Here is a 14,789-nt window from a genome sequence, read left to right on the forward strand (position 1 = left end):
TGTAGAGAAGAGGAGAGAGCACTCCTGGCCTTTTGGGATATTGGAATAAGTGAAACCTAACAGCCAGCCTGTAGGTGGGGCTGTGTGGGAACCCTGCATGGCTAGGCCAGGGGCTTAACCCCAAAGATGCCTTTGTATCCTTCCAGGTATAAACCACAAGGTCCCCTGAGACTCAGCCCCCAGGTTACCCCATTTCCTGGCAGAGCAGAGGAAAACAGTGTATGAATATCATTAAGTTATTGAGTTCTTTTTTCTTTTTATTGGCAAAGTAAATATATTTTTATGAAGGACCAAAGAAAATATACATAATTGTAACATATATACACCAGCTTTATAGATTTTTAAAATTTCAAATTTACACAAATGCTGATGTTATTAAAAGATATTTTATGTAGATGTACCTATGTACAGTTTATTTACATACATTCATAGGATGTGAAATAAACCTATCAAAACAAGCTAGTTCATTTGATATTAATTTCTAGACAAAATGAGGAATGCATTTCTAAATAGGGATTGGGGGCTTTATCTGCTTCTTCTACTTGCTACACAGCCTGTTCCCCTCTCCTCCCAAAAGGTGACTCTGGAGGCTGGTGTCGGGAAACAGGACGAGGGGATGAGCCACACTGGGTACAGATGCTCCGGGGCTAGCCTGCATCTGTCTGCCTGCCCTGCACATTTAACTGAAGCACATGCACTGTCAGCCCCCAGAGAGGGGACTTTTCACCCCAATCCTGCAGCCACCAGGAGGCCAGGTCCTGCACCCCTAACAGCCCTGCCCACACCTTCTGGTATTCAGGGTGAGCTAAGCATTTGGACAAAACCACCTGCACACCACAGTGCAGCCCAGGACTTTTGGCCTACTTCCTTTTCCCCAGTGAGGCTCCCTGTGGGAACTGACATTTCAAAACTGCACATTTCATCTTCCCGGGCAATAAAGTGCTGGCCCTGGCCCAAGCAGGGAGCCCAGTGGGAGAAGGGCCAGGCCCCCAGACACTGCAGCAGAGGCCTGTGACAGCGGCGCAGGAAGGCACGAAGGTGCAAAGGCACAAAGGCCGGCCTCCTGGGTCAGGGGCTGGGTCTCCCCAGGAAAGGCAGCAGGTGGGGGGGCTCTGGGTTCCTGCCTCCCAGGCCAGCCCCCCTCTTCCCATATCAACCCAGGCTGCTGGGTTGGCAACATTGTCACATCTCTCTGAAGGAGGCAAATAAATTATTGCTACAAAATATATGGGCGATCTGGACGATCTGATGGGGCTGGTGGGATGGGGTGAGCAGGTGGTAGCGGTAATGGTTGTGTGGGTGGGTGGAGGTGGGGGGTCAGTTGGCAGCACGAACAGAGCGACTGCTCCGGGGGAAGCGATGCACCTTGATGTGCTTGGACAGGTGGTCACTCCGCGCGAACTTCTTCTCACACACAGGGCACTGGTAGGGCTTCACGCCTGAGTGCGAACGCCGGTGCCTTGACAGTTCATCTGAACGGGAGAACCTACAGGGACAGAGCAATCAGCGAGGCCAGCCTGGCCCACCCTGCCCCAACCCGCCCCCCATCCCCCCAAACACATACACCCAGGCCGGCAGTGGATTCCCAGGACTCCACCAGCTGGGCAGCTCAGGATACTTCAGCTACCCAAGTGCTTCTAAATTTATGGTGAAAATCCACTGTCCCAAGCCCCCTCCCCATGTCCCTGTGGCCCCCAGGATAGCAAGAATTGGAATCAAAGGCTCTGCCAGCACAGCAGGCCATTCTGCCCCATCTGGGCCTGAGAGGGGCTGGTAGGTGTTGGGACGGCTATCAAGCCTACCAGAGATCTGACTTACTCTCCACCCCGCCCCACCCCAAACACCGCCCCCTCCAGCGTGCAGTGGGATCAGCTCGCCCTGACTGAGGCTGTGCTCCATGCTCTCCCCTCAGACCAGAACTTGGGGCTTCCATGGAGGTCTACATTGGGAGCCCATCTAGAGGAGAAAGTGAGGCTGAGGAGAAGTGTCTTTCCCCAGCTGAGAGGGAGTTCTTGACTCCTTTCCCTTGCCTCCATTAAAGAGACTCACCCCACCCTGGCTGGTTGCTCAGTGGTTAGAGTGCTGGCCTGTAGACCGAAGGGTCGTAGGGTCAATTCCCCGTCAAGGGCATATACCTCGGTTGCAGGTGCCCCAGCCCCGGCAGGGACACTTACAGGAGGTAGCCAATCAATTGTCTCTCTCACATTGCTGTTTCTCTCTCCCCCACAACACTGTCTCTAGATATTGATAGAAAAAATAGCCTTAGGTGAGGATTAAAAAAAAAAAAGAGCCCCACCCAATTCCTGGACCCAGTTTTCCTGAAAGCTGGACCCCTAAGATGTCCCCAAACAAAACTACCTCTACAAGGTACTTCTGAGAGTTTAAATCGCTCCCCTGCCACCTCCCTCTCTTGGTCCCAGTCTGTCCAGGAGCAAGTATTCCCATAGCCCAGAGGCCACTAGCGGGAGAGGTAAGAACTGACTGGACCACAGGGCTCAGACAGCTGTCACTGATTTCAGGGATTTGAGGCTCTCCCCACCCCTCAAATCCCCACTCCCCACACACATACTCTCCTCCTCTGTGTTCCACTTATACTGACCTGTCCCTCTTGACATAGGACATTTGCAATACTGTTCCCTTTATCCAGAATGCTCGTCCTTCCCTTCTCCTCGCTCCCACCCACCCATCCCTTAGAGCCCAGTTCAAATGTTACTTCCTCAGGAAAGCCCTCCACGACTACATCATTCTAGGTTCCCACAACACAATGCACCTCTCTTTCCTGGCCCCTGCCACAGTTGTTGCAATTTTAAATCCATTTCTTACTTTTTGATGAGTGTCAGTCTGTGCCACTAGACCAGTGGTCGGCAAACTGCAGCTCAGCAAACCACGGCTCGTGAGCCACATGTGGCCCTTAGAGCCCAGTTCAAATGTTACTTCCTCAGGAAAGCCCTCCACGACTACATCATTCTAGGTTCCCACAACACAATGCACCTCTCTTTCCTGGCCCCTGCCACAGTTGTTGCAATTTTAAATCCATTTCTTACTTTTTGATGAGTGTCAGTCTGTGCCACTAGACCAGTGGTCGGCAAACTGCAGCTCAGCAAACCACGGCACTAGACCATCAGCTCCATGAGGAAAGACACGTCTACCTGGTGCATGGTAGGTGCCCAGGCAGTGCATTTACATGAAAGTGTGGACACAGCAGGCACCCAGAGCAGGCACCCACAGGAGGATGGGGCTGTCATAGGGACAGTCCTCTCAAGTCCTAGTGCATCCATGCACCCACATGCACGCACAAATCCACACACTCACACACATACACATGTGCACGCATGCACACCCATGTCTATACACACATGCCACACATATGCCACTGCACACATGTAAGCACACTCATACATATATACATGTCACCCACTCTGCACGCACATGTATGCACATGCGCACACACAATGCAATGTATACCTACGTGAACACATACATGCACAGATGCACACACTCAGGAGCCCCGTTCCTGGACCTGGGGCCACACAGCAAGAGGCAGATTAGATGGTGCCCCTGGAAAGCTGTCCCCAACCCAGCCAATGGGTAGGGGGTGATGGCCCACTCTGGCGTGACCTGTGGGTGGAGGCCTTGATCCTACAGCCTGCCAAGGAGCAGGAGGACCCAGCAGGACAAGTCTTGGGGAATGCTCAGGTGGGCAACAGGAGGGCCTGAGCACAGATGGGAAGCTGGGCCCAGAGGCAGGGAAGATAAGCACCTCAGCTTGGCTTGGCTGTCCCTGGTGCCCTGCCCCTAGAGCACAACCAGGTTTCTTCCACCCCCATCCCAGAGCACCAATTGTGGTGAATACAGAGAAATACTCTCAGCATGTTTTCAGAATTAAGGAAGATCAACTGGCCCATTTTCCAGATGAGGAAACTGAGGCTCAGAGTGATGAGGGCCTGATCCAGGGTCACAGGTAAGACAGAGCAGCCGAGGCCCAAGCAAAGGTCTTTAAACAGCTCCCTGCTGTATCCTGCCACCCTGGTGGCCACAGAGGACCTGGCTCACCCACAGAGCCTGGCTAGAAGGTATGTGCCACTAGAGCCCTGTGCCAGGGAGGAAGCAGCATCAACGGGCTCTGGCAGTCAGAGCCTGACCTGAGCTCCTGGGCCAGGGCCACGTGCCCCCAGCTGGAGTTGGACATACAGCTTCTGAGCAGGTGGGCATGCCCAAGGCAGGGGGCAGCAGAAAGCTATAGGAAATGCCATCGACAGTGCTAGAGCCTTCCCAGACACTAGGCACTGGGAGTGCCTGCACCTTCCAGGGAACCAGGATCAGCCCCATGGGACTGACAATGTCACACTGTAAGAGCTCAAAGAGAACAAGAGGCTTGCGGGGGGTCCTACAGCAGTGGAACAGCAGGATCTGCTCAGGTCCCCACCTGACTGGGAGCCCTATGTGGTCCTGAGCGAACTTAAGAACCATCCTGGGCCTCAGTTTTTTCATTTATCTAATGAAAATCTTGGGATTCTTGTCCACCTTCCGGAACTTTTCTCAGAGGCCAAAGGCAGTGACACAAGACCACAGGGTCCCTGCCATCATGGGGGCACCAAGGGAAAGCCAGGTCTGAGAAGAAGCTGTTCCCATCTGCAAGCCCCCTCCCTACTGCCATAGGGTCCTGATATTTGAGAGGTATTGTCCCTGGGAACTGAACCCCCAGAAGATCCCTGCCTCACACCCTACTCACATTGTCCCAAAGAGCAGCACTGGAGAGACCTGGGGGCCACACAGAGGGAGGGGACAGGTGGCTGAGAGGCAGCCTTTGTAGGCACATACTGACCAGCAACCCGGGCAAGTTGGCAAGCTCTCTGAGGCTGTTTCCCCACCTGAAGTCAGGTATGTGATAGATCTGCCTCAGAGGACTATAAAAGGCGACAAGTGGCAGTGCTTGACAGCAGTGCAATCACCCAACAATTGTGAACTCTTATCAGCAAGGAGCTTAGCACAGGGCCTGGCCTCTGGTAAGGTCCTTGAGTGTGTGGGTGGTTACTGTGAATTGTGTTACCGGGGTGCAGGACAGGGAAGCACAGAGGTCCAGGTGACTTTCCTGAACAGCTTATAATGTCAGCACCACCACTGGCACACACAACACCTTTGTGCAAAGGCACCCCTTCCATCAGCCAGAAAGCCATGATTATAGTCAAGTCTCAAAGATCCCAATGGGGAATGGCACCCCCCGGAGTTGTGCAATGCACAACCTGCCCAGCCACACTTGGAGGGCCAAGCTGACTGCAGGGATGGGGCTGGAGAATGCCTCATCGAGTAGGGGAAGCAGTGACACAGGCCAAAAGAGCGACCACTGGGCTTGAATCCTGTCCCTGCCACCTCTTGGCTCTGTGGCCTCAGGCCTGCAAATCCCCTTTTCTGGGCCTCTGTGTCTTCTGGGGATGACAACAGTACCTGCCACACAGGGATGGGTGAAAGTTATTAATATTCATATTAGCTGCAGCAGGAAGGGATTCTTTCTGGACAGAACTGCTTGGCCATTCTGGAACAGGACGTTCCGCTGCAGGGAACAAAGAAGGCCTGTGTCTGAGAGTGAAGCAAGGAAACTTCTAGGAAGGCAGGCAAGCAGCCACTTCCCAGATGGTTAGCTTGGAATAGGGAAAGTCTGATTTCAACCCTGTCAAGGGTGCCAGAACCATGTCACAAGAGGGGAAGGGACAGGGAACACTGGGTTCAGGACCAAAAGCAGAAGGAAGCGGGGGTTGGTAACCTGGGCACGTGACAATGGGGGAGAGGAGTGCAGGAAGGGATACTGTTCATCACACAAAGGTGCACAGGGTGGGGCACAGGACACAGTGCCAGGGCCAGAACGGGCCTGGGAGGAGGAAGAGGAATCTGCTCACCAGGCCCAGCAAGAAGAAGAGAGGCAGCCTTGGGAGTGGGGAGCTCCCCATGTGGGCAGGCAAGCAAGAGTGTAGGGGTGCCACTCCAAAGACCAGCTGCAGGTGAAGGTCCTCTCAACACTCTAGCAGGCCACACCGGACTAGAGGCTTGCAGAGGGGGCTGGAGAGAGGTCCTCAGTCTGGGGGTAGGGGGTTGAGGGCAGACAACCCAGGGTGAACTCCTGGCTCTGCCACTTACTAGTTGTGGGACCATGGAGAACTTACTTAAATGCTCTGTGCCTCATTTCCTTCTCTGTAAAATGGGACAACATACTGAGGCATACCTCACGGACTTGTTGGAACATTACATGAGTTACTGCGTTTGGTGCATTCAGAGCAGTGCTTAGCACACATCAGGCACTGCTGTTATCATTGCTGCTGTTGCTACCTCTTTTCCCTCACCCATGGTGTACCACCTGAAAAAGCTGATGGCCTTGTAGGGGAGAGAGGACACCCAACCATTATAATCCCAGGTGCACAGAGAAAGATGAGGGGAAAGCCAGCCCATGACTGCAGGTGTCTCCAGGTGGGAGAGGCATGCCTGCCATACTGCTTGCAGGTCAGGGTGGGGCTGAGGCACTGCCTGGGGGCGCACCCAGAGCCATACTCACTAGCTCTGTCCCTGCAGGCTTTCTGGGCCTCCATTTCCCCCTCTGTAAAATGCATATTGATGTCTATATGTTCCAAGGCTATTGTAAGGACTCAGTGAGTTACTGCCTGTGACCTGTGCAAAACAAAGCGGAGACCATTATAAGACCATCTACAGTTGCCTCTGGGGAAGAAGCGTTGGAAACAGAGGGCAAGGAGAGGGCTGAGGTCCAAGTGGGAGTGTGGCCTACAAAGGTGAGGTCGGCAAGCAGATTATGTGAGCCTGTGGGCCAGAACGAGAAGTTTGGATGGTGCTTAAGTGAACCAAAGTACACATAAAGGCCAGAATAGCCTCATGAGGTAATGAGTCCCCTGCGGCAGGAGGTATGCAAGCAAGTTAACTCATGGAGGGGATTCCAGCTCTGAGAACCTTAGAATAGTGCCTAGCAGAGTGTAACTGCTCAATAAACAGGATACCTCATCATCATCACCATTACTTCTCCTGCCCTGTCCAGACCAAGCTGCCACAAAGCTGGGTCTGTCCTCCTGTCCAACTGCTACAAGGGCTCCCTTCACCTCTGACCCTCAGATGAAGGCTATGGCCACATTTAAGGGACATGCATGTCTTGTATACATCCCCAGGGTGTCAGGATCCCTGAAGGCCAACTGGACTCTCAAATTCTCAGAGAAACAGCCCTCCTGAGAGGCAGCGTGCCAGGCTCCCAGGGCCTCTGCCATGTGTGACCCCCACCAAGACCAGACCCCCCTCTAGAAGAGCTTGGGAGAAGCTAGGGATGCCCTTTGAAGCCCTAGGAATGGCTGGAGGCAGGGATGGCTCCGGGGTCGACTCCATAGGGACCTCATCATGCCACGTACCCACCATGCCTTTCCCTGTCAAGTGAATCCTGAGCAAGAGGAACAATGCCAAGGCTTAAACAGTGGCAGAGCTGAATTCCCTCCATAAATCCCACTCTTGTTTGTATACCTCCTGCCATAGGGAACTCACTACCTCATAACGCCACTGTGTCGGGGGCTGAGATCTGCCTCCCTAAGATGCACTTTAGGCTGCGGTTCCTGTCTGATTTCTGAGACAGCCTAGAAGACAGGTCCTCTCCTCCTATGGGAGTGGACCAATTGGGCAGCCTTGACCAAGGACCATACCTTTCCTCTCTATGGTCCCACCCAGTCCTATCCCAAATGGAAGGGCCACTTGCCAGCATTCAACAGAGGACGGCGCCCAGAAAGATGAGCCCCTCATAAAAGTCAGACTGATGCTCTGCCAAGCCAAATGCCCAACCTCTCTCCAGCCCTGCACCCCACCAAGAGGAGAATGCATCCAAGAGGAGTCTCTATAAGTCTGGGGGTGCCTCTGAGATGGGGTACCGGCCACATGAAGGCCAAGCAAAGAACCTTCTCTTCTCAGACTCTGATCTTGGATTAAGAATGACAATACCACCGATGAGAAGGGGCGCTGCTGAGCACCCCTGGCTCTGGTAAGGAGAGGCAGTAAGCAGGCTTGGGAAGGGGGACCACTGCGAGGGCACACAGAGAGTTGGAGGCTTTAAACCATGCCACCAGGCATCTCAATACCTTTCCCTCTGCAGTGGAATACCTGCCTCTAAAGCCCTATGTCTATGGTCTCCTCCCTGACCCAAGCTCTAACCACCCAACATTACACACATGCCACCACATCAGGCCTCACAAGCTGCTCTGCAAGTGCGCCTGTTACCCCAGGGCCTACCTGGCAGAGTGTGGCACGAGGCTCAAAGGCATGCAGCACCAGCACTGACACCCAACACGGTGGGGCTGGAGCACAGGCTCTCACAGAAAGAAGCCCTGCGGGTCTGCTGATTGGCACCTTCGGGCCTTGGGGTGGAGGGTGCCTGCACTCAGGAAGGGCCTCCATACCCAAGATGCTTTTTGGGACAAGTCCCTTCCCTGGTCACCTCTGCACTCCCATGGCAAGGGGCTGCCAGCATCACATCAAACATTCCAGTCACAGCTCTTGTCCTGGGCCAGCCAGGACTCCAGGAGTGGCATCTCCCACCCTGAGACCAACTCTCAGGAGTTCTCAGACAAAAGTCTGGTCAAAAAACAAAAGCTGCAAACTGCTCCCTGTGAGCCACACCAACATGGATGCACACTCATAGACTAGGTACACGCATGGTCATGCAGCAGAGGCACACATGAAAAAAGCAAGATGCATACACACATGCACACAGTTACACAGCCACTTGCAAGATCCAGTTCTGCACGCAGATGGGGCATGCCACATCGCTCTCGCACACACTCACACATGTAGCAACAGCCACATCAGAAAAGCCCAGGAATGTGCCAGTAGAACAAGCCACCCTCCCAGGCAGGCCAGAGATTCCAGCAGGGTGGGCATCCTAAACTGAGGAAAGCCCAGCTGTGGCACCCCTAAGCATCTGAGTTCCTGGCTGAGCTCCTGGCTGGCTGCCTGCTTTTCAGGAAAAGGTGGACATGCTCTCCCAAAGAAGGTGAGCCCAGCACCTGGGGCCCAGGTAAGGGAGATCCACTGGGGTCCCATCCAGCTATGCTGCCTGAGGGCTGGGTAACCCTGAAAAGAGCCCTGTCCTTTGAGAGTTGGTTTCCCCGCCATGCTACACAAAGTAGAGCCTTCCACCTTTCGGTCAGCACACCCAGCTAGGTCCTCCCTTGTGGTTGGCTTTTGCAACTTCTCTACCAACTCTAGGTCTCCCATGGGAGCAAGGGCCTGGTCCAACCCATGTGCCCAGGGACTTCTGTAAGGGAAACTGGTCCCTTTGGTTGGGAAACAGCATTTTCAGGATGTGACTGCTCTGATATGACCACTTGGGTTCAAATCCCATTTACAAAGCTGTGTGACCTTGGGCAAGTTATTTAGCCAGTCTGAGCCTCAGTTTGCAGTAAGCAGTAAGATGGGAGTAAGGGTGGTACTTACCCTTTGGGGTGCTGCAAGGCAGAGGGAACAGTGCACACATGGTCAAAGCCCCATCTGGCACACAGCCCAGGCCCCATCATTCTCAACCGTCCCTGTTATGCTATGAGAACCCTTCTGCCTTGGCTCAGCCCCCTCACTCTCAGCACAAGCCCCAGCAAGCCTTACCAGGAGACCAGTTGTTTTCTGGTTTTAGTGATCAGGAGGGACAAGCAAACCTCTGAGCAGCTGTTGCTAGCTCTGGCACTGCCCCCTGTCCACCCTCTCCCCTTCCTAATCAGTCTTAACTAATGTAGAAGAAATCAGCCTTGGCGGCACACCCAGAAGAACAGAGAAAAGGGGCAGCACTCACCACCCAGCCTGTCACCCCTCATACTGACCTCCAGCCACAGCCCGGCCAGGTGCAGGCAAAGGGCTTCTCGCCTGTGTGCCGTCGTAGGTGGGCTTTGAGGTGGCTGCTTTTGGTGTACATCTTGCTGCATCCGGGGAAAGTACATTTGTGCATTTTGATGAGTTCTGCCGCTGGGTTCTTGGGGAACTTCTGGCCCATGAGGAGGCCGGTGGGGCCAGGCCCCAGGGGTCCTGACCCAATGGGCTTGGCAGCAATGGGCACAGGGGCAATGCGCACGAACTTGGAGGGCACGTTCAAGTTCGAGGAGGGCACCACCTGGGGCAGGAGTGCAAAGGTCTGCCCCTGGATGTTGACCAGGAGCTGGGCTACCTTGACACTCTCCGGGGCCTGCCCAGGGGAGGAGGGCTCTGTGCCTGATTCCTGCTTCACCTGCACAGGTTGAATCTGCAGCAGCAAGGGGATGGGGCCATCGGGTGCAGGCCCCCCACCTGGGCCCTGAGTGTCACCCGCATTGGCACCACCTGGCTGGGGAGCACAGCGCTCTCTCCCACCAGACCCAGGATGGAGGTGGCTCCTGTGTGGCCCAGCTGAGAGCTGACTACAGGCCTCCACGTCCTTGCTGTTGCTCTCTGGGGCCTCCTTGAGCCCCAGCTCCATGTTCTCCTCCAGAAACTCTTCAATCTCCTCCAGAGTGGGCTGGAAGGGCCTTGGAACATCATCGGGGTCACCGACAGGAAACTCCGGGAAGCAGAAATGCTCCCCCTTCACAGGTGCCGGTGCCCTCCGCCAGGCCTCCCAGGTCACAGGACCACTGCTGGCCCCGATGCTGCCGCTGCCACCACTGCCCAGCGTAGCCTGGGAGAGCAGGAAGTCCAAGATGTTGTCCTGGCCCTCAGTGCCCGGGCCACTGGTGTAGCAGGAGCAGAGGGCTTGCGAGTCGGGGCTGGCGCAGGAGCAGAGGCTGGAGGCGTCACTGTCGTCTTCCGAGAGGGGCGAGGGCAGCATGTGGTATGCCTGCCGGCTTACCAGCCTGTCTCCCAGATAACCAACCCGGCACTTCGGCGACGAGAAATTCTCGTCCACTGGAAGCAAGTGGTCCACCATGCTGGCCTGGCCGTGCCACTGCTGGCTGTGGAGAGGAACAACAGAGGGCCGATCAGGACCTGCCATCTCATGGGCCTGTGCCCCCCTACTCCCCCCCCCCCCACCTGCCCACAGTCTCCCATTGCCAAATGCCTGGATCCTGCCTCCATCCATACCCCAGGATAACTCTCTGCAAGAGTGTTTTCTGAAATTGCACCACCTGTTTGCAAGAGTGCTCTCCCAAACCCATTGCACAACCTGGGGCACTTTTGCTTTCAAAGAGATTTTCCAAAATAATTCTGGAAAGGGACACACCTATGTCTGTGAATGATTGTGACTGCGTGTGAGCAAGAAAGGTATGTGAGGAGGCTCTCTGCACCTTGGAACAGCCAAGGTCAGGAACCCTGTCCAGTTATTCAGAGTTCCTGCATTTCTGAGGACATCTGACCTCAGCTTCATTCCTGTTGACTCACTGGAGTGGGGAAGAAGAATGGCCATTTGCCCTTTGACCCGTGTTGTTGGGGCTTGGGTAGGGTTGCCAGATTGAGCAGATAAAAATACAGGCTGCCCAGTTAAATTTGAATTTCAGAGTTTAAAAAATGAATAACTTTTAATTTGTAATGTAAGTATGTCCCAAATATTAGATGGGACTTGCTTATATTAAAAAATTACTATATCTGATATTAAAATTTAACTGGACAGTCTATATTTTAATTAGGCAAGTCTGGTTTGTGGCAAAAAATTAAAGACCCATTGTGCCTGCCCTCACAGGCCCTGTTTCCCCATCTGAAGCGGGCAGCTCACCACCCTCCAGAGCTCTCAAACCCCTCTGAGCTTGGCTGCCTCCTTTGTGAAAGGAGAGAGGAGGGACAGGCCTGAAAAAAACAGACATTTTACTGAGGTTCTGTCCCTGGGAGGACAAGGCCCTGCCCACTGGGAGAACTCACAGGAGCAGAGGTGGACCCAGATCTTACCTCATGTGACTTCACAACCGCCTAGTAGGCCTGTAGAGAAGACCCCCTTGGCCTGCACCCATGGAGCACTCACAACCTCGGGAAGACCCAGCCAACTCCTGTCTCCCAACTAGACCATGCTCTCCATGACAGCAGGCTGGGCTGTAGGGTGTCCGCTGTGTCCCCAGTTCCCAGTGTGGCAGCTGGTGCCCAGGAGGAGCTCAGAGAATGTCAACAGAGAGGAGAGGGGAAAGCTGTGTCCTCTGAAGGCCATGCTAGGTCTGGTGTCCAAGGAGAGTCAACAGTGTCAGGCTGTGATGGGGCCACCTCTGTGGACCTTTGTCCCCACAGTGATCATGAGTGGCTGTTTATTGAGGTTGGGAATATTCTGCACCTAAAGCCAGAGATTCTCTGCTGCCTGACATCACCTCTGCACCCACCCCCACGCTCTGTCTCCAGGACCACAACTGGGCCTGTCACCCAGCACTGGGCAGAGAACTCCCAAGGCTGGTCATCACCAACTGTGACCTTGGGCAAGTCCTGGCTCTCCCCAAATCTCAGTTTCCCCATGTTTCATGCTCCCAATGACCTCAGGACCTTTGACCTCGGTTCCAAACTGATCTGGGAAGCTTCAGAGCTCCAGGAAACAAGGCAAGGTGGAGGCCCTTGGCAAGTCTGTACTTCTGGGAAGTTTCACCAGGACATTTTGGTTTTTGGTCGAAATACTCAGCTAAGGACTTAAAATTGGGTATTTTAAAATACACACTATTCACCAAATCAGGTGCCTTAAGGAATAGAAATGCCAGATAATATAAAGGGCAACGAGGCTGGGCAGAACTCACACTTGGCCCTATACCTCCCTAACCCCTGTCACCCCCCACCCTCTGAACAGGGGGCTATGATCCTACCTGTGCAATATGTCAGCTGGGCGGATGATCTTGGGCAGGTGGCACAACGTCTCTGTGCCTGTCTTGGTCTACTGGGTGGGGATGCTGCCAACAGTGCCTAGTTCTCTTGCTTTAAGAGTCCAATGAGCTATCTACCATATGCTGAGCACTTACTATAGGGCTGGCATGAACACAGGGGATGGTCAGTACCAGCCATTAAGATTAGCCTCCAAATGGGGGAACTTATGGTCTTTCTGTCCCTCTGCTGTGATGTTAAGGAATACGGGGGACTCCAGCCTTCCTGGAACCCGGGAAGAGGCCAGGACTGGTGGGAAGCAGATCAGACCATGTTCCTGCCCACTTAAGCTCTCCCCTAAATTGTAACCACCAACTGAATATTCCAAAATATCAAGGAATTATTCTTGATATTTTTAAGTGTGGTGATGGTACTGTGATTCTTATTAAAGGAGGCCTTCCTTTTCTAGATATAAACTGAGATAGTCACAGATAAAATTATATAAAAAGAGAGAAATAAGTAAGTACAATAGGATAGGGTGGGAGGAAACCTCCAATAGTTTCCCAAGGAAACATGACCCAGCCTCTCCCAGCACTCGCCCATATCTCACCTCCACCTGCTCCACACTAGCTGTGCACCAAGCCCACCAACTTCATGGACCTCGGGCCACTAGTCTGGCTGCCCCCTCTCTGAGAACCCCTCTTGCCCCAGTACCCCAAATAGGAGTAACTTATTTCAATCTCAGCTAAGAAGTCACTTGGGTGGGAGCCTCCCCTAACCATTTTCTAGTACATCATCCCACGTTATATTCTTCCTAGCAGTTGCCAAGGCCAGAAACTATCTCAGTTATGTGTCTGTGTCCTTTATTTTCTGTCTACCTCCCCACCAGAATAAAAGCTGTTCTGCCTGTTCATTCAGTCCACCTCTGTAATCCAGTGTAAAACGGGACCTGGCAAACTTTGCTGATTGAGTACCTAAAAGGCTGCTGCTGAAAGGGAGCCGGGAAGGAAGGGGGGCGGGCCAGGAGGGTGGAAGGAGACCTGTGGTAGAATCCCAGGGTCAAGCAGCAGTGCAGCCATGCAGGGCCGGGCGGCCTGGGCTGGCCGCCGAGGCACTCGGAGCCTGGAAGGGGCTCCGGAACTGCCGAGGAGAGGGCATCTGCAAAAGGGCACGCCAGGCTGCGCCGGCTCAGGCCCCTAAAACACAGCAGCACGTGGCACGGCCAGGGGCACAGGCTTCGCGCGGGGAGGGGACACACTGTTCCGGGCACCGGCCCCAGCAGTCCACCGGACTCCGCCCCTCACCCCCCTGCCCCCCCTACCCCCTTCGGCGCGCCAGGCCTGCTGTTTATCCTCCCGGGGACACAGCGGCAGCAGGAACAACATGTAATTGATAACAAGCCCAGCGCCGGCCAAGGGCTTGCCATTGGGTCAGCGTGCAAATCAAGGGGGTGGCGGACGAGGCCGCCCTTCAAAATAAGAGTCTGGGCTACCCGCTCAGCCCGCAGGCCCACAAGTCCACCAGCCCGCCCGGGCGTCCTCGCATCTGTAGGGGGGCCAGAGAGCCCCACCAGCCACCCGTCCTTAGAGGGGGGTCATGATCTGAGGGGTTCGGACAGTCGGTCATGTTGTCATCCCCCCATTGCTGGGATTGGGCGAGAAAGCCCCTCTTTGCCCGGGAGTGGGGGGCAGGGGGGGGCGCGGCACGGGTCAGGAGGGGTTCCATAGGGAACACCACAGTGGGGAGCAAAGAGGGAACCGGACGGCCAGGGAGGGCGGGGAGGGCCTCCTCTCTGCCCCCCGCCCCCGCCCCCGCCGGTCCGCGGCCACCATCGCCGGCTAACGTTCAGTCCCACAGGCCGGGAGGCTGGGGGGAGTGGGAGTGAGAGCCGGGTGAGCGGTGCGTGTCGTGTGACCGTGCGTGTGCGGGCGCGGAGCGGCGGCCGGTGTGGCACGCGGGAGTGTTGTCCGCGACGTGCCCGCGCGCGCGCGTGTTGTGTGTGTGACCGTGCCGTGGAAAAGGAAGCGCTGGGCGCC

The 14,789-nt window shown here is 54.8% G+C and overlaps 1 protein-coding gene across 3 annotated transcripts; it reads right to left on the minus strand.

Moving 5' to 3' along the window:
• Positions 1–240: 240 nt before the first annotated feature.
• On the minus strand, positions 241–14,752 carry KLF15 (Kruppel like factor 15). Of its 3 annotated transcripts, XM_023743737.1 has the most exons (4): positions 13,728–14,752; positions 12,759–12,918; positions 9,843–10,943; positions 1,318–1,486 (listed from the first exon to the last, which is right to left on the minus strand). In XM_023743737.1, the coding sequence occupies exons 3-4, from the start codon at positions 10,916–10,918 to the stop codon at positions 1,318–1,320; spliced, it is 1,245 nt and encodes a 414-aa protein (XP_023599505.1). In that variant the 5' UTR covers positions 10,919–10,943; positions 12,759–12,918; positions 13,728–14,752. The 3 variants fall into 3 exon arrangements, with proteins under 3 accessions (XP_006102422.1, XP_023599505.1, XP_014323183.1); XM_006102360.3 differs by having other exon boundaries at positions 241–1,486; positions 12,759–14,751; XM_014467697.2 differs by lacking the exon at positions 12,759–12,918.
• Positions 14,753–14,789: the final 37 nt, after the last annotated feature.

The sequence above is a fragment of the Myotis lucifugus genome, unplaced genomic scaffold (assembly GCF_000147115.1).
Source record: "Myotis lucifugus unplaced genomic scaffold, Myoluc2.0 scaffold_410, whole genome shotgun sequence".
NCBI classification, from domain to species: Eukaryota; Metazoa; Chordata; class Mammalia; order Chiroptera; family Vespertilionidae; genus Myotis; species Myotis lucifugus.

Coding starts and splice junctions, on each gene's coding strand:
- KLF15 (XM_006102360.3), bottom strand. CDS start 10,918: ATGGTGGACCACTTGCTTCCAGTGGACGAGAATTTCTCGTCGCCGAAG. Junction 1,487..9,842: donor TGGCCGGGCTGTGGCTGGAG/GTCAGTATGAGG, acceptor CTGTCCCTGTAG/GTTCTCCCGTTCAGATGAAC.